General features: G+C 36.6%; 1 protein-coding gene across 7 annotated transcripts in view; it reads right to left on the minus strand.

Annotated features, from left to right (window-relative positions):
* Positions 1–22652, minus strand: part of LOC137627752 (homeodomain-interacting protein kinase 2-like) — a 162152-nt gene that overhangs the window by 204 nt on the left and 139296 nt on the right. For 4 of the 7 annotated variants that reach the window (XM_068359083.1, XM_068359092.1, XM_068359040.1 and 1 more), the window contains 6 exons: positions 16266–16377; positions 15727–15867; positions 10841–11043; positions 1601–1702; positions 721–1162; positions 1–555 (listed from right to left, as the gene is read on the minus strand). The exon at positions 1–555 is cut by the window's left edge and continues 204 nt beyond it. In XM_068359083.1, coding sequence (XP_068215184.1) covers positions 360–555; positions 721–1162; positions 1601–1702; positions 10841–11043; positions 15727–15867; positions 16266–16377 — 1196 coding nt within the window. In that variant the 3' untranslated portion in view covers positions 1–359. The remainder of the gene's footprint in view (positions 556–720; positions 1163–1600; positions 1703–10840; positions 11044–15726; positions 15868–16265; positions 16378–22652) is intronic. The other 3 variants (XM_068359049.1, XM_068359074.1, XM_068359065.1) reach the window with 3 other exon arrangements.

Raw genomic sequence — 22652 nt, forward strand, 5'->3', positions numbered from 1 at the left:
CCCCAAACACTTGGCACCGATTAATGATCTTGAATTGTTGTTGTTGCTATTTAAATCTTTACTACTATCTTTTCATAATCGTAAACTAGTCTAGGTCTAGCTTGGTCAGGAAATTATTTCAGATAATACACAACATAGGGGATGCTAAGTAGCTCATGAAGAGGAGTGAACAGGAGATGTGTGGGAATAGGGCCAGCCCCCACACGCCCCTCCCACTGCCTTGCACTACAAATTAACATCCATCTTCTCTTGGCACTTTACGTCCGGTGTCATCTTTTCCATTTTGGCTCATTTGAGATCTTCTGGGCCAACTGTTTTCTTAAAAATAAGATTTGGAATACCACTGGCAGGGGGCAAAACTACTCTGTAAACCAGATACTCTGATACTGGCTCTTGGCAGGGGATAGTGCAGTGTAGGCAGTGTAAGGAGGTGCAACCTGCGGATGTGTGGGAAACACCGCAGTGGGCTGCATGTGGGCAGGAAGAGGATGTGCAGGTGGGGCGGCTAACACTGTTCGGCCGCTACTATGATGAGCTGGAGGCGGCAAGGCACCTCTGAAATGAAATGGAAGTCAAAAATTAAATATTACATTACTTTTATGTAACAGTATCAGTTAAGACTGATGTTGATAACTTCAAAACTTTACAAAAAATATTAACCAAAAGAACTAATAGTATACACGAACTGAAAAAATCTCCATGCTACTGTACAGAACTTACCCTGGTGTAAATGGATTGACTGTATGTGCAGCAGGAAGGGAGGAAGGCAGGTACGTTGGCTGAGTTGTTGCCACATATACTTGAGCTGCAGCTGCTGCTGCAGTACCAGGAGGTGGCGCAGCCCGCCGATATTCTCTGTACACATCAGCCTGGGTAGGCACAATGCCTGCCAGAGACCCACTTACAGCCAGCTGTGAAACTGGCGACAATCCGTGACTCTGAGATGATGGGGAATGGTGGTTGGCAGAGATATGTGCTCTCCCAAGACTGTGGGCATACCCAATACTACTGCTGCTACTAGCCGTATTTCCCTGACTCCCAACAACAACAGTGCTGCTAGCACTACTGTTGCTGCTGCTGCCCCAACCCTTCACGCTGCCTACCACCACACGCTGGTCACGGTTACTATGGGCTACTGGTGGCTGTGAGTAGTCCTTGTGGCCTAGAGTAAAAAATGTAATTGTAAATATACATACTACTATAATTCATCATAAGTTTTTGAACCTTTGCAATAACAAAATCAATTTGTAAACTTATCGCTCAAGTTCACCTTAAAACTCACTATGAATGGGGATGGCCTATGAATTTTTCTTCATTATTTCATTATACTACAAAGTATGAATTTTTCCCCTTTAAATTGCCTACAAAGCTATGAAACTTGCACAATTTGTATTGATATAGCTTAAACAGAAAAGTATAGAATTTCTTCACCCTCAAAAGGATGGCCTGAAAGGTTTATCTTGAACATCATAGTTATATCACCCCCCAACCCTCCATTAAAATCATAGCAAATATATGACAGTTGAAGTTTTTGCAAAATACAGTACCTAACTTTAAAAGACTTTCATATTCAGTGGAGACATAAAATTAGGACAATTACATAAAAACGGATTATTGTTGAGTTTCCCTCTCCATACATGGGAAAAGTCACATTTGGGGTGTTCATCAAATATCAATAGGTCACACTGTGGCTGTGACTGATCTGAAGGTAGGAAAAAATTGACAGGTTCATTATTCCACAAAACTGTCACTTAAAATCATTATACTTAATTAATGATGGACTATTTTAAAATTGAAAAGTTAAAGATCCCTCAATCTACAAAAAGACAGCTCAATAGTAATCAATCTACTAAAATACTAAATACAGCTTTGGCTGTCTTGCCAAATTAATTACATCCCTTTATACCTATATACACAAACTAACATATTCCAAAACTTGCACTGTGTCAACTCACATGCAATTTATGATAATACAATTTAAAATCAGTTATACAATTTCTTTTAGAATAACAGACCTTTTCAGGTTCAATAGCACTACTTTGATTATCCTCCTCTTATGATGGACCTACATTCAGATACCCATTTTCAGTGAAAACAAAATTCTCAAGTTGAAAAATAAAATCCACATTCAATATATAGACTATTTCATACCTTTGAATAAACATTGGAATGTATAATCTATATTATGAATGATTAACTTCTGTTACTACCAGTGTATTATTGCAAATCAGTATGTACTAAAAATTCAATGACACAAAAATAGTCATATGAATGAAAAAAAAAAAAAAGAAACTTTGACAAACTTATGTGCAACACTAATTACAAATTATGAACAAGGATCATAGATGCATTTCAGGACAATTATAAATTATGTAAGCAATTGCCCAATATGAGCTTTTTCAATAATGTTTAATATTAATATATAAAAGTAATTACTGTGATGTATATCAAAATTACTAAATACATGCTATCAATAAAAAGTACTTCACACCTTCCCCGAGACACAATAATGCACAAAATGTTTCTTGATGACCTTCAGAGATCTGAGCCATGAAAATATTTCTTTCATGGCTCTAAATATTGACATAATTAACAAATTGGTGAAATATTAGTACCACTTCTAAATACAAACAGGACTCCTAGAAGTTGAGGCACTGGTTTGATAAAAAGAAATGACAATCTACCATTCTTTTTCCACTCTCTTGACTTTTCCCTCATAATACAACCGCGGGGTATTTCCCCGTTGCACCCTGACACGAAATGGCCTCCCAGGCTCCAGTATCAGGCTACATACACTAAATTCGTGGGTTTTTATGATAACAGTTATTACATATACGTGTGCGTATTTTCAGTAGGTTGGCATGCCTGATCGCCTTTGGCGTTCTATTTCACATATTATTACTTGGATTATTTACGTTCGCACGCCACGGACTTGCTTATCATTTTAACGTCATTCGTTTGCTTGCATTAGCTCGAGGGGCTTTCATGAGTCAGATATTACATATTAGTTTTCATTTTGTTAGCACTTCACTGACCCTATGTTTTGTTGGTAGCCCTGCCTACTCCCAGCGGCCCTATGTTATGTTGGTAGCCCTGCCTACTCCCAGCGCCGTCAGGATTGATTTCTCCTGTCTCGTGTTCGCTCCCTTGTTTGTTTTACGATTGATGTATAACTATGTTATTATTTTTATCATCCAGCATGCCTTCCTATCTTATTTTACCCTACGTTATGTTTATTATAGTGTTATTAGTCCTTCCGAATGATCATATCAATCGTGGGTCTGGCAGGTTGGTATACCTGCTATCGCCCCACTCCTAGCCTCCTCCCGCCGTTACCCCACCCCAGGGTTCCCTCCCTCTTTCTCTCTCTCCCGATCGAGTTTGAGTCACTTTATAGCGCTGTGTAAAAATGGTTGTTTGCCATTTAAGGGCTGTGGCAAACGGGTATAAGTACTAACAAATTTGCCAAATAACTACTACTAGCTATTGAGAAAGATAAGTTTTAAATAGCAGTTTGGAAGGATTAGAATCATATATGCTTATTACAATTATATAGTTGTATGTAAGGTAAGCTTATTAAAAATAAGACTATTTTCATAGTTGCAAAATATTGAGTGAGAATAGGAGGAAGAAGGTTAGGAATGTCGATATGTAAACATTGAGTGAATAACGTAACCATTGTGTTCAAACACTCAAATTGTTTTAGTTTTATACTTTCTTAAAAAGAAATGCTGCTTATTTTATAAACTAAAAACAAATATATGACAGTAACAACAATGAAGATTATAATATGTGTAGTACGATTTATAATAACAAGTGTAGTACATTAGGTTGGCCTTGAAATTGCCATTCATCCATTACATGGAGAATATGATAAAAAAAATTTTTTAAAGGAAATTTTGGGGTTTGCCTTTACGCGGGGTCGTCCTTTATACAGTAATATACTTTAAGTGTTTTTATCACCTATATACCAAGGCACTTCCCCCAATTTTGGGTGGTAGCCGACATCAACAAATGAAACAAAACAAAAAGGGGACCTCTACTCTCTACGTTCCTCCCAGCCTGACAAGGGACTCAACCGAGTTCAGCTGGTACTGCTAGGATGCCACAGCCCACCCTCCCCCATTATCCACCACAGATGAAGCTTCATAATACTGAATCCCCTACTGCTGCTACCTCCGCGGTCATCTAAGGCACTGGAGGAAGCAGCAGGGCCTACCGGAACTGCGTCACAATCGCTCGCCATTCATTCCTATTTCTAGCACGCTCTCTTGCCTCTCTCACATCTATCCTCCTATCACCCAGAGCTTTCTTCACTCCATCCATCCACCCAAACCTTGGCCTTCCTCTTGTACTTCTCCCATCAACTCTTGCATTCATCACCTTCGTTAGCAGACAGCCATTTTCCATTCTCTCAACATGGCCAAACCACCTCAACACATTCATATCCACTCTAGCTGCTAACTCATTTCTTACAACCGTTCTCACCCTCACCACTTCGTTCCTAACCCTATCTACTCGAGATACACCAGCCATACTCCTTAGACACTTCATCTCAAACACATTCAATTTCTGTCTCTCCGTCACTTTCATTCCCCACAACTCCGATCCATACATCACAGTTGGTACAATCACTTTCTCATATAGAACTCTCTTTACATTCATGCCCAACCCTCTATATTTTACTACTCCTTTAACTGCCCCCAACACTTCGCAACCTTCATTCACTCTCTAACGTACATCTGCTTTCACTCCACCATTTGCTGCAACAACAGACCCCAAGTACTTAAACTGATCCACCTCCTCAAGTAACTCTCCATTCAACATGACATTCAATCTTGCACCACCTTCCCTTCTCGTACATCTCATAACCTTACTCTTACCCACATTAACTCTCAACTTCCTTCTCTCACACACCCTTCCAAATTCTGTCACTAGTCAGTCAAGCTTCTCTTCTGTGTCTGCAACCAGTACAGTATCATCCGCAAACAACAACTGATTTACCTCCCATTCATGGTCATTCTCGTCTACCAGTTTTAATCCTCGTCCAAGCACTTGAGCATTCACCTCTCTCACCACTCCATCAACATACAAGTTAAACAACCACGGCGACATCACACATCCCTGTCTCAGCCCCACTCTCACCGGAAACCAATCACTCACTTCATTTCCTATTCTAACACATGCTTTACTACCTTTGTAGAAACTTTTCACTGCTTGCAACAACCTTCCACCAACTCCATATAACCTCATCACATTCCACATTGCTTCCCTATCAACTCTATCATACGCTTTCTCCAGATCCATAAACGCAACATACACCTCCTTACCTTATGCTAAATATTTCTCGCATACCTGTATATGTATGTATGTATGTATCACCTATATACAGTACTTGGCTTCTTTCACATCTCTGAGCTACTTAGCAATCCTAAATATTTTCTTCACTCCCTTTGCAATATTGATTATAATTCTTTTATTCACAACTATTTCTTTTCCTTTTTTTTTGCCTCCCTCCACTCTCTCTTTATGTCTCTATCCTCTTGCATGCCTGTCCTCAGCTAATCTAAACTGACTCCTCTTCTCTTCAATTACCCCTTTTGCATACAGCGATGCCAGTTGGTCACACCCAATTCAGCATGACATCAGACCAGGAATAACAAGATTGCAAGAATAAACAAGACTAATGTAAATTTGCGATAAAATCTCCAGAAAATTTTCAATCAAAGGTGAAATTAGAGAAAATGGAAGTCAACTGGTAGACCCAAACCAGTACGGATTCCCTTGCAGTCCCTGACAGTTAATGTTTGAAACTATTAGCTGTAAAGTATTGCCACAGTGATAGGTGAAAACTGTAATATTCATGAGTTTGTTAGAAAAATTTAATTAAAAACGAATAAATGCTTCTCTACGATGCCATTATAATTTTCATAATTAGCCAATATCACAAATTTTCAAGTAATTTATATTTTTCCTAACATACTTACCTAGAACTACTTTCTTAGGAGTTACTGGTAACTCTTTCCCAACCGACCAGAATCTTGTGTAGTTTACCCCCATTCCCATTTTCTATGGTTGACCTCAGGCGGAGTGATACGCGCCCTGAGGCGACCCGGGGTCGGAGAGCGTGCTAGCTCAGGTCGTGCTCCTCAGTAAGTTTCGTCGAAAAAAAAGGGTTCTCCTCAATCCTGCAGGACCCTCGGGGAAGGATGGGCGGGCCATAACCCGAAAGTAGTTCTAGGTAAGTATGTTAGGAAAAATACAAATTACTTAAAAATTTGTGATTTGTTCCAACACAGAGTACTTACCTAGAACTACTTTCTTAGGAGACTTAAACTTTAGGAGGTGGGAGTGTCCTGCAGGGACTAGGGTCCGAAGTTTGGAAGCACGAGTGGACAAAAAGGAATCTAGATAGGGGACTAGGTTCCGATGACCCCTACTAGAAAACTGAATGAAAATAGGGGAAACTACCCAAAAAACTAACTTAGTGTCTAGGTGGTTTACCTCTGTACCAATACTTCTGAGACGTATATCCTGGCCGCCAGGGCCTCTTGAGTCACGCCCACGCAGGGGATTAAGGGCCAGGGGAAGGATGATAAGGGGAAAGGTAAGGGATGAACGTGTGTCTCTTGGCTTACCGCCCCCGGTTTCCCTGGGGCCACGACCTTAAATCTTTTGCAGGGCCGATATGACTGGGCCAATGGCGAACACATCCAAGAATTTCCTAGAACAGTCCTTCAGGTAATGCTCTGTGAAAGTGGACTGTCTGGACCAGGGGAATGGCGGTGTATATTAGGACCGAGTACCCTGCTTCTCATAAGTCCTGCTATCAATGTGGATGTCGTGAGATTCAGGTAATAAAAGTTTGTGGCAGGCATAACAACTTTTATTTGTGTTCGATCTACCGGAATCCAGACATACTGTAGATGATTCTATCTTCGATTGTCTTCTTACCATTATGGCTAAGATACAAGATGATAGAAAGGCTTCTTTTGTCTTTGTTGGTGATTTTAATGCTCACCATAGGGAGTGGTTAAGTTCTATCTCTCCTACCGATCGCCATGGCTTAAGAGCTTTAGACTTTGCCTCTGAATCAGGCTGTGAGCAAATCATAAATGAAGCTACTTACAGGTCTGGTAATTGCTTGGACCTCGTATACACTGACTCTGCTTCTCATAAGTCCTGCTATCAATGTGGATGTCATGAGATTCAGGTAATAAAAGTTTGTGGCAGGCATAACAACTTTTATTTGTGTTCGATCTACCGGAATCCAGACATACTGTAGATGATTCTATCTTCGATTGTCTTCTTACCATTATGGCTAAGATACAAGATGATAGAAAGGCTTCTTTTGTCTTTGTTGGTGATTTTAATGCTCACCATAGGGAGTGGTTAAGTTCTATCTCTCCTACCGATCGCCATGGCTTAAGAGCTTTAGACTTTGCCTCTGAATCAGGCTGTGAGCAAATCATAAATGAAGCTACTTACAGGTCTGGTAATTGCTTGGACCTCGTATACACTGACTCCCCTGGCGTTATAACTAGTAAGGTTAGTTCTCCAGTCGGGACATCTGATCATGCCTTGATTTCATTATTAGTGAAGACTGAGCAGCCTGTCCCTGATATATCATATTCTTGTAAAATTTATATGAAATCCCAAGCAGACTGGAATGGGATTTTACATGATCTTTTGTGATGGAATTGGTCACAATTATATAATAGTGTAGATCCTGTTGTCCCTTTGAATGAGAATATAGTCAACATAATTGATAGGCGTATCCCTTCTCGTGTGCTAAGGTACCGAGTGAAGGACAAACCGTGGTTCAATGATGATTGTAGACGTGCTTATTTGGAGAAACAGGAGGCCTACCATCTTTGGAAGGGTAACAGATCAGATTTGACCTGGAACAACTATACTCAGCTTCGAGCTTTTGCTGAGAGAGTTTATGCCTCAACTGAAAAGGAGTACAATTTAACTATAAAAGAAACACTTTCTGGTACAACTCAGGAACATAAATGGTGGTCTACCCTTAAATCTGCACTCTGGTGTAGATGCAACAGTTCCTCCTTTACTTAAACCAGATGGCTCAGTCACTCACTGTCCAAAGGAAATGGCAACCCTTTTGGCTGATGTTTTTGACAGTAAACAGAGTAATGAAAAACTTGAACTTCCTCATTCCTGTTTTCCTGAGGCTAAACTAACTAGTTTAGCTTTTCGATCTCGTGAGATTAAAGCTCTGTTGGTGGACCTTGATGCTTATGGAGGTGTAGACCCAAATGGTATTTTTCCTTTGTTTTTTATAAAGACAGCAGATTTCTTAGCTCCAAAGTCATCTGTTATTTTGCGCAAGTTAGCAAGAAGAGGAGCTTTTAGCACTAGTTGGAGAATTGGTAATGTTACTCCTCTATGTAAATGTGTTTGTGGTAGCTCAAATCCCACTGATTACCGCCCAATTTCCATAACTCCCATGTTATCTAAAGTTTTTGAACGTCTTCTGGCAAAACGTCTTAATAGGTTTGCTGAAAGTAATCATCTACTCCCTAGTTTGCAATTTGGTTTTTGTAAAGGCCTTGGAGCATGTGATGCCCTTCTTACAATCTCCAATGCTGTACAGAAATCCCTTGATTGTGGTCGGGAAGTTCGTATGATTGGCCTTGATTTTAGTGCTGCCTTTGACCGTGTTAATCATGAGGCCCTTGTTTTCAAACTGAAACAGTTGGGAGTGGGTGGGTCGTTTCTTAGCATTATTATTGATTTTTTAATACATCTCAAAGAGTTGTTGTTGATGGGCACCATAGTGATTATAGGAATGTGATATCCGGTGTTCCACAGGGTAGTGTTCTTGGCCCATTACTTTTTATACTATGTACACATGACATGTGGTTTGGCCTAGAAAACAAGCTTGTTGCATATGCAGATGATGCTACTCTCTTTGCATCAATTCCATCCCCTGAATGTAGATCTAGGGTTGGTGAATCCCTTAATAGAGATTTAGCTAGAATTAGTGCATGGTGCAAATCATGGGGTATGAAGTTGAATCCTAACAAAACTCAAAGTATGATTGTCAGTAGGTCAAGGACGGTGGTTCCTCAACATCCGGATCTCAGTATTGATAATGTTTCTTTAAATTTGTATGACACTTTTAAACTTTAAGGTGTGCTTCTCGACAGCAAATTTACTTTAGAGAATCACATTAGGTTTTTGTCTTCTTCAATTGCACAAAAAAATGGCTTACTGAGAAAGTCTTACAAGATTTTCGGTGATCAATCTATTCTGAAGTGTTTTAATTCTTTCATTCTACCTTGTTCCGAGTACTGTTCTCCTGTCTGGTGTTCAGCTGCTGATTCTCATCTTAATTTGTTGGACAGAAACTTACGGTCTATTAAATTTCTTATTCCTGATCTAGATATTAATCTCTGGCACCGTCGTTCAATTAGTTCATTATGCATGTTGCATAAGATTTTTCATAACTCTGACCATCCTTTACATTCAGATCACCCTGGACAATTCTATCCTGTTCGTAATACTAGGCAGGCAGTTAATTCTAATAGCCAGGCCTTCTCCATCACGAGGCTCAATACTACGCAGTACTCTAGAAGTTTTATTCCAGCTGTTACCAAGATGTGGAATGATCTTCCTAATCGGGTGGTTGAATCAGTAGAACTTCAAAAGTTCAAAGTTGGAGCAAATGCTTTTTTGTTGACCAGGCGGACATGAGTCTTTTTATAGTTTATTTATGACATATTTGTTTTTGATGTTGTTAATAGTTTATATATGACATGTCTGTTTTGACGTTGTTACTTATTTTAGAATGATTTATTGTTAATTTGTTCTCTTCATTTATTTCCTTTCCTCACTGGGCTATTTTTCCCTGTTGGAGCCCCTGGGCTTATAGCATCTTGCTTTTCCAACTAGGGTTGTAGCTTGGATAGTAATAATAATAATAATAATCAAGTTTTTTTCTACAGTATTATTCATTAGCTTTTGCTCATCACTATCAAAACAGAACTTCACTAGTGCTCTTTCTACTTCTTTAGGTTATAGTTGTTCCGACAACAAATTCCTCAAGTCAGCGGTGCTTTATAGTTATTTCATCATTTTTTTAGGGGGTTAAACACGAATGCTTTCTCCCTCCGTTTTTTATGCTATAAGTGTATATTTAGGAGTATTTTGGAGTATATTTCAACCCACGGACAGTACAAAAGACCATAATCAGAATAAAAAAGGAGCCAAGAGGTTACTACGCCAACTAATAACAGCAAAGTGATACCATGCGATCGAAGGGTAGGTTACGTGAGGAACAACTATAGTTGGTAGAATCTTCCCAACAGTGGAATTTTTTTGTCTTCATTTCAAAAACATTCGTATTTGGATACAGATATCTCAATCAGTACTTATAAATTTGTCATAAAAGTTTGCCAAACAATCAAATCAAAACGTATCAAACATAATCTAGTCAGATTCCAGCAAAAATTTAAGCCACTTGTGACACTGAAAAGAATTGCATTCCAACTGGGCTAATAGCCTAAGGGAGATGTGTTGAAGTACAGTACTCCATAAATGTAATTTATTGTGATGACCCATCCACCACATGACTGCATGATATTTTTTGATTTTGCAAAGAAAATTTAAGTTCTACAAAGTACTCCTGCCTTGTAAACAAATCAGGCAAGTGTTTAATACAGTATTGCTAACCCCATGTGCAGTAATGATCGTATTCTACCTACAATAAAGAAAAGTTATAAAATATTGCAAAATATGTGTTGCTCTGGTGGTAAATTACACTACAAAAAAGATATTACAGCAAATAATAAACAAAAATTAATTGTATACAACTTACCAGTGGGGTGTCCGGCTGACTGGGCCGAATAGTCTTTGTGTGCCTGTGGCGGCTGTGTGTGCGCATGGGAGTGGCTGTGTGAGTGACTACGAGAGTGGTCACGAGTGTGGGCTGCTGGGGGTGGTAAATTATCCCTGTGTGCTGGAGGCGGCTGCGGCAAGGAGTCCCTCACATGTGCAGCAGGAGGTGCCAGGTGCTCTCTGCTAAACAATTTAAGATAAGAAAACAAAACCAAATTAAAAGAACATTGAAAATAATTAAGCCTTGCCAAAAACTCCTTAAATTCTTCTCAATAAAAATATCAATTAAGTGTACTCATATTTGGCAAACTTTTTTACCACCACTTAATGAGCAGATGATAACTATAATAACACTAAAAAAAGATCAGCTGGATATCTAAACTCAGTAACAGCTGGAGAAGAAAATAATAAATTCTTGAAAAGAAACTGCAATTCTGAATTACGTTTTTCTCGATCAGAGATTTATTAATTTCTTTTCTTCTCATAGGACCGCACTAAGTTCACATATCTAGAAAAACTGGATGACAAATGATGACTAGACATTATATTTTCTAATTTTCCATTTTTTCACTTTTATTGAATACACTATACTATCAACTATATTAAAAAAAACCTGTGATGGAAACTTATCTAATAAATATCAGAACTGACTATTAAATCCTGATACAACTTTATCACATTTCATATAAAGAATAGAAAATCTTTGAAAACATATAAAATTATCATCTCTTACGGGATCCTTCCACATGAAACATTGAATATTTACAATAATAATGTCCTAAGGTCTAATTTGGACAGACAACAAACAAGTCAGAATTTTTTTTTTATTTCAAATTGAAAATAGCATTAATTGACAGTGAAAACATGTATCAAGGGTTGCTAAAACTTCTATATGCTATGGCTGTAAAAAATTGTGTGTAATAACCCTTTTCACATACCGAACAAGGGAGCAGAAACATAGGTAAAACCTGAAAACTATATAAAAATTTTACACAGAAACATACTGTATAATATACATCATCAACTGCAGCCATTTCTAGTCCACTGCAGGTCAAAGCCTAAGACATGTCCTTATTCATGTCTGTTGTTTGGCCCGTTTTCATTACTACAGTGGCCACTGCAGATTGGTGATAGTGGGATACTTTTTGTCTTCTTGCTCACAGCAAACCAACCTAATATGGGTGACCCAGAGTAGTATAGTTTTCCTGATTATGGCACTACACAAATCTTATCACCAGGTGAAGGTATTCCAACTCGGATAACGGTACAACACGCATGTACACAGAGTAGTATCTAAGTTTATGAGTAACTCAGAATAGGAGCAAATCACGTATAAAAATTAAAATTAGTTTATGAGTAATGCATCGGCTGCGAGATTAAATTTTCCATCCATGAACATTTTTGGTGAACATGTACTGTACGAAAGGGACTATCCTGCGATGCATAGAATTTCTTTGGTGTAATAAAATATGATCTGAAAGTTTTAAATTAACATGCTTTAAATGCTTTGATATGAGTTATGTCTCTAAACACTGTATATAGTATTAGCTTTTGTGTGTATGTGAGCACAATCACTTTTTAAACTAGGTGTACGTTTAAAAATATAATTGGGTATGGGTACCTGGTAACAATTTTTTTTTCAATCTTTTTTTTTTTGTAGAGGGGACAGACAAAACTCATTGGATAAATTGTAGAAGAGGAACTGGTCAAAAGCTTTAGAAGGAAAATGAAAAATGACATTTGAATATTATTCTCCTGTCTTCTTCAGCTGCTGACTCTCCTCTAAATTTGTTGGATAGGAATTTGTAGTCCATTACATTCACTATTTTAGGTGTGCATATTAATATCTGGCACTGCCATTCAGTTATTTCTTTATGCATGTTACATAAATTTTTTTAATATTCAGAAAATCCATTGTACGAAGATCTTCCCAGCCTGTACCTAGTACTAGGTATGCAGTTCCATCATACGGTACAATAATATACAGTAATCTAGAAGTTTATATTCCAGCTGTGAGCAGATTGTGGAATGATCTTCCTAATAAGGCAGTTGGATAGGTAGGACTTCAGAAGTTTGAGCAGTTTGTAAATTCTTTCCTGTTGAACAAGTTGACAGCAGTCTCATTTTACAGTTAATATATGACTTGTCTATTTTAATGTTGTAATTGATCTTTATTTTCATTCATTACTTACAGTTTATAGTTTTATTTGCCATTCTCTTGCCCCCTTTCCTCGCTGGACTTCTTTCCATATTGAGCCCTTGGGCTTGTAGCATTCTGCTTTACAAAGCTGGGTGGTAGCTTGGCTAGTAATAATAATGACAATAATATCAATAATAAGAGTAATTAAGTCAGATGGCCAAACAATATGTCCATTTACTGTGGTCAAATGGTACAGATATTTTCAAAATAAACATGATTTTGACAACCGATGTCTATCGTATAAAAGCAAAACAGCTGTTATCTGAATCGATTGTTAATAACACATCTTTATTGTTTGGTTCTTTATAGTTGTATGCCTTACTAACTATGCTTATATCATTCTCTTTTGCTTCTTCAACTTATTGAAGTTGAGATTAAAAGGTGAAGAAAGAGGTTAGTTTAGTATGATTTGGTCTAAAAAACAAAAGAATTTGCCCATATAAGAGCTACTGATAATATCCCCTTTTTTGAGTGAAAATTCAGGGGTTGCAGAATATGCAAGATTGCAAATTACTAGAGTACATACGGTACTACTGTAATTTTCTTTAATTTTTAAGCAAAAAAAATTACATTTTATATTTGTTATTAAAAATTGAAACTTTTCTACCCTTGGAAACCTGTGATATAAAGAGGAGTATATGATACAGGTTTATATATATTTATAAATCCGAGATGTACTGTGGGAGCGATATGTGATCCGTGATATGACGAGGGATTACTGTACTGCACAATAGTTGCTTGATTATAAAAACTGCTTTTGTACAGTAGTTAACTTTTACTGATTTCAACACATTTTCACATGATTTGTTTTAGCACTATAATATCTTCATACGATCAAGAAATCGTACACTTAATAACTTCCAAAGTCTGATGCACCCTGTACACTTACATATTGTAAATGGCCTCTGTCATTCTCTTTTGACCATTAAACTTCCCTATCAGATTTTGAAATACTTTTATTAGCTCTTCCCGATCACGATACTTTTACTATGGAGTACTGAAATTAGGGACATAGGGCACCTTGTATTCATCTTCAGTTACAAATAACACTATATTAAATATTTTGTTCTGTTTACAATAATGAAAAAGGATCATCTCCTGAAAACTAAAATCATTTGCAGAAACTTAGACCTTTCTAATTATCTTAATCAATATTATCATCAGAATTTCTATGCAAAGGGTTTACCACCAAATACATTACATGTGATAGCTATAGGTTATCCTTCAAACATTTGTTTTTCATTACTGTTTTACCAGTTGTATAATTATCAGTGTTATTATCAATGCTATACTGGACAGTATCATGTTAATACAACAATATACAGTACAATAGGAGAAGTGAAAAAAAAGGAAGCGGAGAAAAAGAACGGCATGCAGTGCGGAAACCCTAACCGAATTGACACTTTGAAGATCCGAGAAGAATTGAAACTGCAATGACAGAGGCCTGGCTGTATATGCATGATATTTAATGCTCCATCTTCTTCGCACACAAAATCAATCATAAATCATTAAATCAGGTTTGACAAAATTCAGTGATGCATAAATTTGTCCTACATAATACTAAGTCTTTTCTTCTAAATACCCTTAAGAGTTCAAAAAGCCCCGAGGTTTTTGAACATATCTTCCTGAGGGCTCTTTTTGTCTCTTAATCTATCCCTGTGTCCAATGAAAATATCTATATACATTAGCACCAAATACTCTTTAATGAACTCCAAGAATGGAGAAATAAATATGACATTTATGCTTATTAATCATTATATGCTTTGCAATGTTTCAAGATTTTTTCTACATTAACTGATCACTCAAATGGAAAGTTGCACATAATGTGTATCTTCAAATTTATATGTAACAGTTACTACTTACATTATAAAATAAGACTGTGTTTACTTTTATGGAAGAGATGTACTGGATGTAGTTAGAAAAAAAACCATGGAAACAATAATCCAAAGACTAAAGTCTGAATCCTAAAGCAATTTCAGCTTATAATGTGTACGGTTTTCATCAAAATATGAAAAAATTAGTATAACAGCTATTTTCCCTCATACCAATTGAGACTAAAACATGAAAAAAAAATTACTTATATAAACACAATGATACAGTATTTAATTCTATATATTTTTTGTACATTAATAGAGTTAACAGTTTTTCCGTTTGTCTGTCTTCTGACATAAAGTAATAAGTCTAGGCACTAATTTCTATCTTTATACACAGTTGTTTTTCTTCCCTTTGCATAAGTAAATATTCAACTCACAAAAGAAGACCCCAGCCAACACTTTCATAAATCCTCGAGTCAAAGTTCACAAAAGCATTTTCCTAAATATTAATGGGTGGTACTATATAAACATACTAAAATACCCTTTACTTGTAGAGTAAACGTTATCCTAGAGACTGACCACATATTAAATGATCAGCACCAAAGCCCCCTCTCCATCCAACCTAGGACCAAGGAGGGCAAAGTAATGGCTGCTGATGACTCAGCAGGTAGACCTATAGGCTTTCCCAAAACCCCCATCCTTAAGCTCCCAAGGATGGTGAGGTTGCAGACACTAAATGAATTGATGAGTTTGAGCAGGACTCAAACCCCCGCCTGGCAATCACCGGGCAGAGACGTTACCAATAAGGCCACAACGACCATGAGTATTTTAAAATTTTAAAATATACATTACCTCGTAGAGTACACATTATCCCTTGTCTGTTGCGTAGAATAATCACGGACCTCAGGCTTTGCTACATGTAGCATGCACTCACTCTGTGCTTTGGCAAGAAGTCGCTTCTTCTGGCTCTGGGAGGCTCCAACTGACGAAAAACTGCAACACAAAAATAATTTCTTCTTTAAAAATTTTACTTTTCCTACAGCTGAAAATGGGCTAATGTTCCTTGGCATCTCAAGTTATAACTAAGAACAATACACCAAGTATCCTGTATTCTGTAATAACAAAAGATCACTTCTTCATATCAGATATTTACAGAATCAACTTTGACTACAATAATATTCAATGGTTCCAGAACTGATAAAGATATACCTGTTAGATATGCATCACAATAATGTCATTTTGATCACTTTAGTCCAACAACAGAATTATATACAGGATATTTAAATCTTCATAAAACAATGTTTTACTAGACAAAATCTAATAACACGGTATAAAAATCTGTCCTGCATTAGATGAAAGCCATCTTAAAATATACAAAATAAAAATATTACCTGGCATATTTGTCCTCGTGTGATGTGTGAGTTTGTTGTAACAGGTTAGCAGCTATTTTGCCATGGTTGTTGTTAACACAGGTAGAACAATGACGATCTTTGCAACATTTACCTACAAATAAACATGTACAGCATATGATCGGTCAAGAAACGAAATAGCACAGCACTAAAAACCTAATGAATGTATATAGACATGCAACATGGATGTTTCTCGGGATCCTTCAATTCATTGCCTTGCATCAAACTAGACCTATTACCAGTTCACTTGTCACTTGGGGTCATAAATTATATTGCCCGTCCAGTTTATTTTCTGGTGCCTTTTCTAGTCAGGTTAGCCCTGCTCCATTGCCTACAGCTTGGGCTTCTTTGCTCAGTTCATCAATGAAGACAATCCTTGGCATGCAGTTTTTTTTTTTCTATGGTGGATTCACATAAGAAAACAGATACCACATTGAAAGGAAGACTTTGTTGCCTACTTGTACCTCTGGGATGGGCATTTCCAAGTCCCAATCCACCCAACATCTATTTACTTAAATTCATGAAGTTGAATACGGGGTTTCAATTGAGTATCTTTTGCCCTGGCATTAAATGCCTGATCAGGACTTTATCTGTGCTCCGATGTCAGCAGATGTTTGGGCTTATCTGATAGAACTATGGATGTAATGGTACTTAGACAACTGACTCGTATTGGTGCCTTTGAGAGTGAAATAGGAGGCACATCTGTATAAACTTCTTGCAACGTCAGTCCTTGGAGATCTAGGTAACCCTTGTTGGAAAATATCAATGCCTTTGTTTCCTCCTGACAAATACAGGTTGGGTTTAATCAGTAACATGGTGCTGATTTAGAAGAAGGTTTTACATTGTCACTTCCAGACTTGACATCTCTACCTTACAATGGCACACTAATAAAAGGTTATCTCCATGGTGTATCATATTCAGATTCTTATCACAAACCTGTTCTACTTTATCATCATCAGTGGACCCAGAAGGAAATTCACAAGGATAATGGTCTGTGATCCTTGCAAAGGGCCATTCACACAGTGAGCAAAATCAAGAGGACAATGACCAATGATCCTTCCAAAGAGTCATTCACATAAAAATGGATATCAGAACTATAATGCCATTCACAAAAGGGTGCAAACCATCAGGATAATGACATATAATCCTTTCAAAGTGCCATTCACAAAGGCAAAAATCAGAAGGATAATGACCCATGATCCTTGTAAAGTGTCATGCACACAGTTATGAAAAGCAGCCTGCTACAAAGTGCCATTCCTATAAGAATGCAAACCAGCAGGATCATAGGTCATTATCCTGTTGTTCTGCAACCTTATGTAAATGGCAGTTTGGATGGACCGTGAGACATTGACCTGATTTTCATCCTTTTGCGACAGGCACTTTGCAAGGATCATAAGTCGTCATCCTTTTGATTTTTATGTGAATGGTAGTTTGTAAGGATCATATGTCATCTTCCTGATTTTCCACCTCATAAGAATCGGAGTTTAGAGGGACCATAGGTCATTATTCTTCAAATTTTCATTGTTGTGTAAATGACACTTTTAAAGGATTATAAGTAATTATCCTTCTGGTTTGCATCCTTATGTGAATGGCACTTTGGATAGATCATAGGACATTAGCCTTCTGATTTTAATTCATATGTTAATGGTACAGTAGAGTCCCAAATTATGCGAGAATTTAGTCAATCAATGACTGCATAAATGGAAAATTGCACATTTCAAAACAAAACTAACAGAAATAATTCCATTACGGCCATGGCAACCAGCAACTTGCCTATTCAAACGAGTTACTACCCATTTCAAATATTTTCTATGTACTATATTTTGTTATATTAAATTGTTCTTGTAATTAAATCAAACATTTAATATACCTTAAAGTTCTAACAACTTGAAAAATGTTAAAATTACAACCAGGATGGGTGTAAATACCGTATATTTCCTGTTATAACACAACCTAAACCACGGACAAATTTGAATAAGTTTGTCATATCTATTGTTTAAGACAACTGGTGAATAGCAAAACCATCACTCTATAGACTAGCTTTTATTGTATCTTGAAAATCCAGAATTATCAAAATAAAGGAAATTTTATATCATGCATTTCCTAAACACGCCAAAAAGCACAATAAAAAATGACAATCATTGTTTTGTTTATGTTTATCTCTGATCGTAATGAAAAAACGAATGCATTTACACATCTGTGTATAGGTTAGTTTTTGCATCAACAGCCGTCTTACCCAGTATTGATTATAGGATGATTTTGTTATTACCAATGTTGTACTTAATTTTTCCAAGAACTTTAAAATAAAAGAAAGGAATGCCATTTATATAAGGTTTTTCTTAAAGAGGCTGCCTGAAACGGAAAACTTCCATTAATAAACGAGCGCATTAAACACGTATGATCAAATTGATAACTAATGATATTAAAAGCTTTTATTTACTATGTTATTACAAATATTTTACTTACCATATCCATATATATTCCTACATACGTAGCAAAGCAGGAAAACTTTTTTTAGCATTTAATCAACAATAGCAAACTGCTGCTAAAGACAGTATAATAATATACGATAATTCTAAACTGTTACGAAAGATAATTGTCCATTCCATATCCTAAATACTTTTCCTAACTTCAGTTATAAGTCAACTTTTGTACCCACCTAAGCAATGAACCAAGAAAGTACTAGGCCGGTTTTTAAAGTCATCGAACAATTAGGTTACCGCTATAACGTAAGATGTGACAGAGATAGTGCGAGATTGGAGAAAGTAAAGGAAAATTGAATTATGATTGATGTTTAATATAAAAAAGAGAGAGAGAGAGAGAGAGAGAGAGAGAGAGAGAGAGAGAGAGAGAGAGAGAGAGAGAGAGAGAGAGAGCCTTACCTTATTGCCTTATTTTTTGTTTGGGTTCCCCCAGGTCCCTCAGTGTGAGGCACCTCGTATATCACCAGAGAGTTGCTAATACATCTTCCAGTGTATTTTGCATCTTCCAGTCTTGGATGGTCTGGGATGCATCTTAGGTATTTATCGAGCTGATTTTTAAACGCATCTACGCTCACTCCTGATATGTTTCTTAGATGAGCTGGCAGCACATTAAATAGTCGCTGCATTATCGATGCTGGTGCGTTGTGGATTAATGTCCTGTGCGCCTTTCTCAGTTTACCCTGGAATGCTTTTTGGCACTATTAATCTACCTCGGCTTGCTCTTTCTGACACTTTAAGCTCCATGATGTTTTCAGCAATTCCTTCTATTTGCTTCCATGCTTGTATTAATCATGTAGCGTTCTCTTCTCCTTTCTAGACTGTATAGTTTTAAAAATTGCAGTCTTTCCCAGTAATCAAGGTCCTTAACTTCTTCTATTCTAGCAGTATAGGACCTTTGTACACTCTCTATTTGCGCAATATCCTTTTGGTAGTGTGGGTACCATATCACATTGCAGTACTCGAGTGTACTACGCACATAAGTTTTGTAAAGCATAATCATGTGTTCAGCTTTCTTGTTTTAAAGTGTCTGAATAACATTCCCATTTTTGCTTTACATTTAGCCAACAGTGTTGCTATTTGGTCGTTGCATAACATATTCCTATTTAAAATTACACCAAGGTCTTTAATTGCTTCCTTGTTTGTGATTGTCTCATTATTAGGTCCCTTGTATGCATACACCATTCCTTCTCTGTTTCCATAATTTATTGATTCAAATTTATCGGAGTTAAATACCATCCTATTTATCTCCGCCCATTCATATATTTTGTTTAGATCTCTTTGTAGTGAGTTCCTATCTTCATCACAAGTAATTTCTCTACTTATTCTTGTGTCATCGGCGAAACTTCTCACTACGGAGTTTTCAACATCACAGTCTATGTCTGAGATCATAATAACAAATAGCAGTGCAGCTAATACCGTACCTTGGGGCACACCAGATATTACCTGGGCTTCATCTGATTTCTCGTCATTTGCAACCACTATCTGTTTTCTGTTTTGCAGGAATTCTTTACCCATTTTCCTATCTTTCCCACAATATTATGCTTTCTCATTTTTATTTCCAATATGTTATGGTCTACCTTATCAAAGGCTTTTGCAAAATCTAGATAGATCACATCTGTGTCTTTTTCATATATCATATTATTGTATATGTTTTCATAGTGAGCTATCAGTTGGGTCTGTGTACTTTTTCCAGGTACCAAACCGTGTTGACCCATATTAAACAAATTATTTTTGACCAAATGGTTCATTATTTTCTTTTTTATTACCCTCTCATACACTTTCATAATATGTGATGTTAGACTAACAGGTCTATAATTGCTTGCCTCTAGTCTTGATCCACTTTTGAAGATAGGGGTTATATAAGCTAATTTATGTTTAACATATATCTCGCTCATATCTATACTCTGTCTTAGCAGTATTGCAAGTGGCTTCGCGATAGTGTTTGCAGTTTTTTTTAACAAAATCGCTGGAACTCCATCTGGTCCGGCTGCCGATCCATTTTTAATTTCGTTTATAGCCGTGACAATATCTGCTTCATTAATATCTATATCCGTTAGATATTCAACATTTTCTTCTCTCATTTCTGTTTCATTATTCTCATTCGCAATTCTTGGCGTGAACTCACTCTTATATTTTTCTGCTAATATGTTGCATATTTCCTTTTTTTCATTCGTTAGCCGTCCTTCAATTCTTAGAGGGCCTATTTCTATTCTCCTTTTATTCATCTTTTTTGCATAGGAGTAAGTACTTTGGGGTTTCTTTTTATATTTTGAAGTGTCCTTTCTTCTAAGTCCCTTTTTTCATTTTCTTTCGACTGTATAATCTTTTGTTCTGCATTTTCTATCTTACATTTTATTTCCCTCATTTTCCACACATTTTTTTCTTTTGCAAGATTTTTCTTCCACTTTTTAATTTTCTGAAATAAGATCCTTCTGTCTCTTGGTATGCACGTCTTTTGTTTATTGTTTTTTTTCGGTACATATTTTTCAACAATTTTCTCCAGTATTTTGTACAGTATATCCGTATTTACCTGTATATTATCACTTATAAATACATTTTTCCATTCTTTATCCAGTTCTTCATTTATTTCTGACCATTTTATATTCTTAACTGTAAAAGTTATATTTTCCATATCCTTCCCAAAGTTTTGTGTTTTTATTAATTCTGTGATCACTTGCTTTGGAATGAACTATCAATTCTATGACATTGTGGTCTGAAATTCCCGTGTTATACACTATTATTTCTTCAACATAATTCACCTCATTCACAAATACTAGATCTAGGACATTTTCCTTTCTTGTTGGAATGTGGTTTATTTGTTGCATATTATGTTCTAATAGCATATCTTGAAGCTTTTCAAATTGCCTCTTATCTTCTGCGCTACTATTACTATCTTTTTTATATGTATACATACAACCACTTTCTTCTATCCGTTCTTTCCAATCCACGAAAGGAAAGTTAAAATCTCCGGATAGGAGTATATTCCAGTCTTTATTGTTTCTACATATACCATCTATATAAAAAAAGAGAGAGAGAGAGAGAGAGAGAGAGAGAGAGAGAGAGAGAGAGAGAGAGAGAGAGAATCAGCTGTGGTAATCGAATGCCGTGTATTTGTTTCTTGTACCACCTCAAGCGAGAGAGAGAGAGAGAGAGAGAGAGAGAGAGAGAGAGAATCAGCTGTGGTACTCGAATGCCGTGTTTTTGTTTCTTGTACCACCTCAAGCGAGGAACTGATCGCCACTACTGACAAGAGTCATGTCAAGTTTAGGCTATTCACTGCCGATAAACGAACCCAGCATACGTGTGAAAACCTTGAACACCCTAGGGGAAAATAAAGCTTTTATATATACTGTACTAAACAAAAATAATGCTTTCATATACCATCATTAACACTACAGTGAACCTCGCTACTTCGCGGTTCGACCATCGCGGATTCACCACTTCGCGGATTTTTTCCATAACCCATATATATACAGTAATATATATATATATATATATATGCATGTATTTATGTATATATGATATATGTAAATATGTATATGTGTATACATATAAATATATATATATATATATATACACACACACACATATATATATATATATATATATACATATATATATATATATATATATGTATATATATATATATATATATATATCACAAATTTTAAGTAATTTGTATTTTTCCTAACAATACTTACCGAAGAAACACTTTATAGGAGATTACTGGTAACTCCTCTCCGACGACCAGATTTTTACGTAGTTTCCCCCTACTTCCATGTTCTATACTGTCCTGAATAACGGGAAATAACATGACCTGGGGGCATTGCCCAGGCAGGTCGCCCGTCTTTGAGAAGCTCTCCCCAGTAAGTTTTCTGGTCGGTTC

This window comes from Palaemon carinicauda, chromosome 2 (assembly GCF_036898095.1).
Source record: "Palaemon carinicauda isolate YSFRI2023 chromosome 2, ASM3689809v2, whole genome shotgun sequence".
Lineage (NCBI taxonomy): Eukaryota > Metazoa > Arthropoda > Malacostraca > Decapoda > Palaemonidae > Palaemon > Palaemon carinicauda.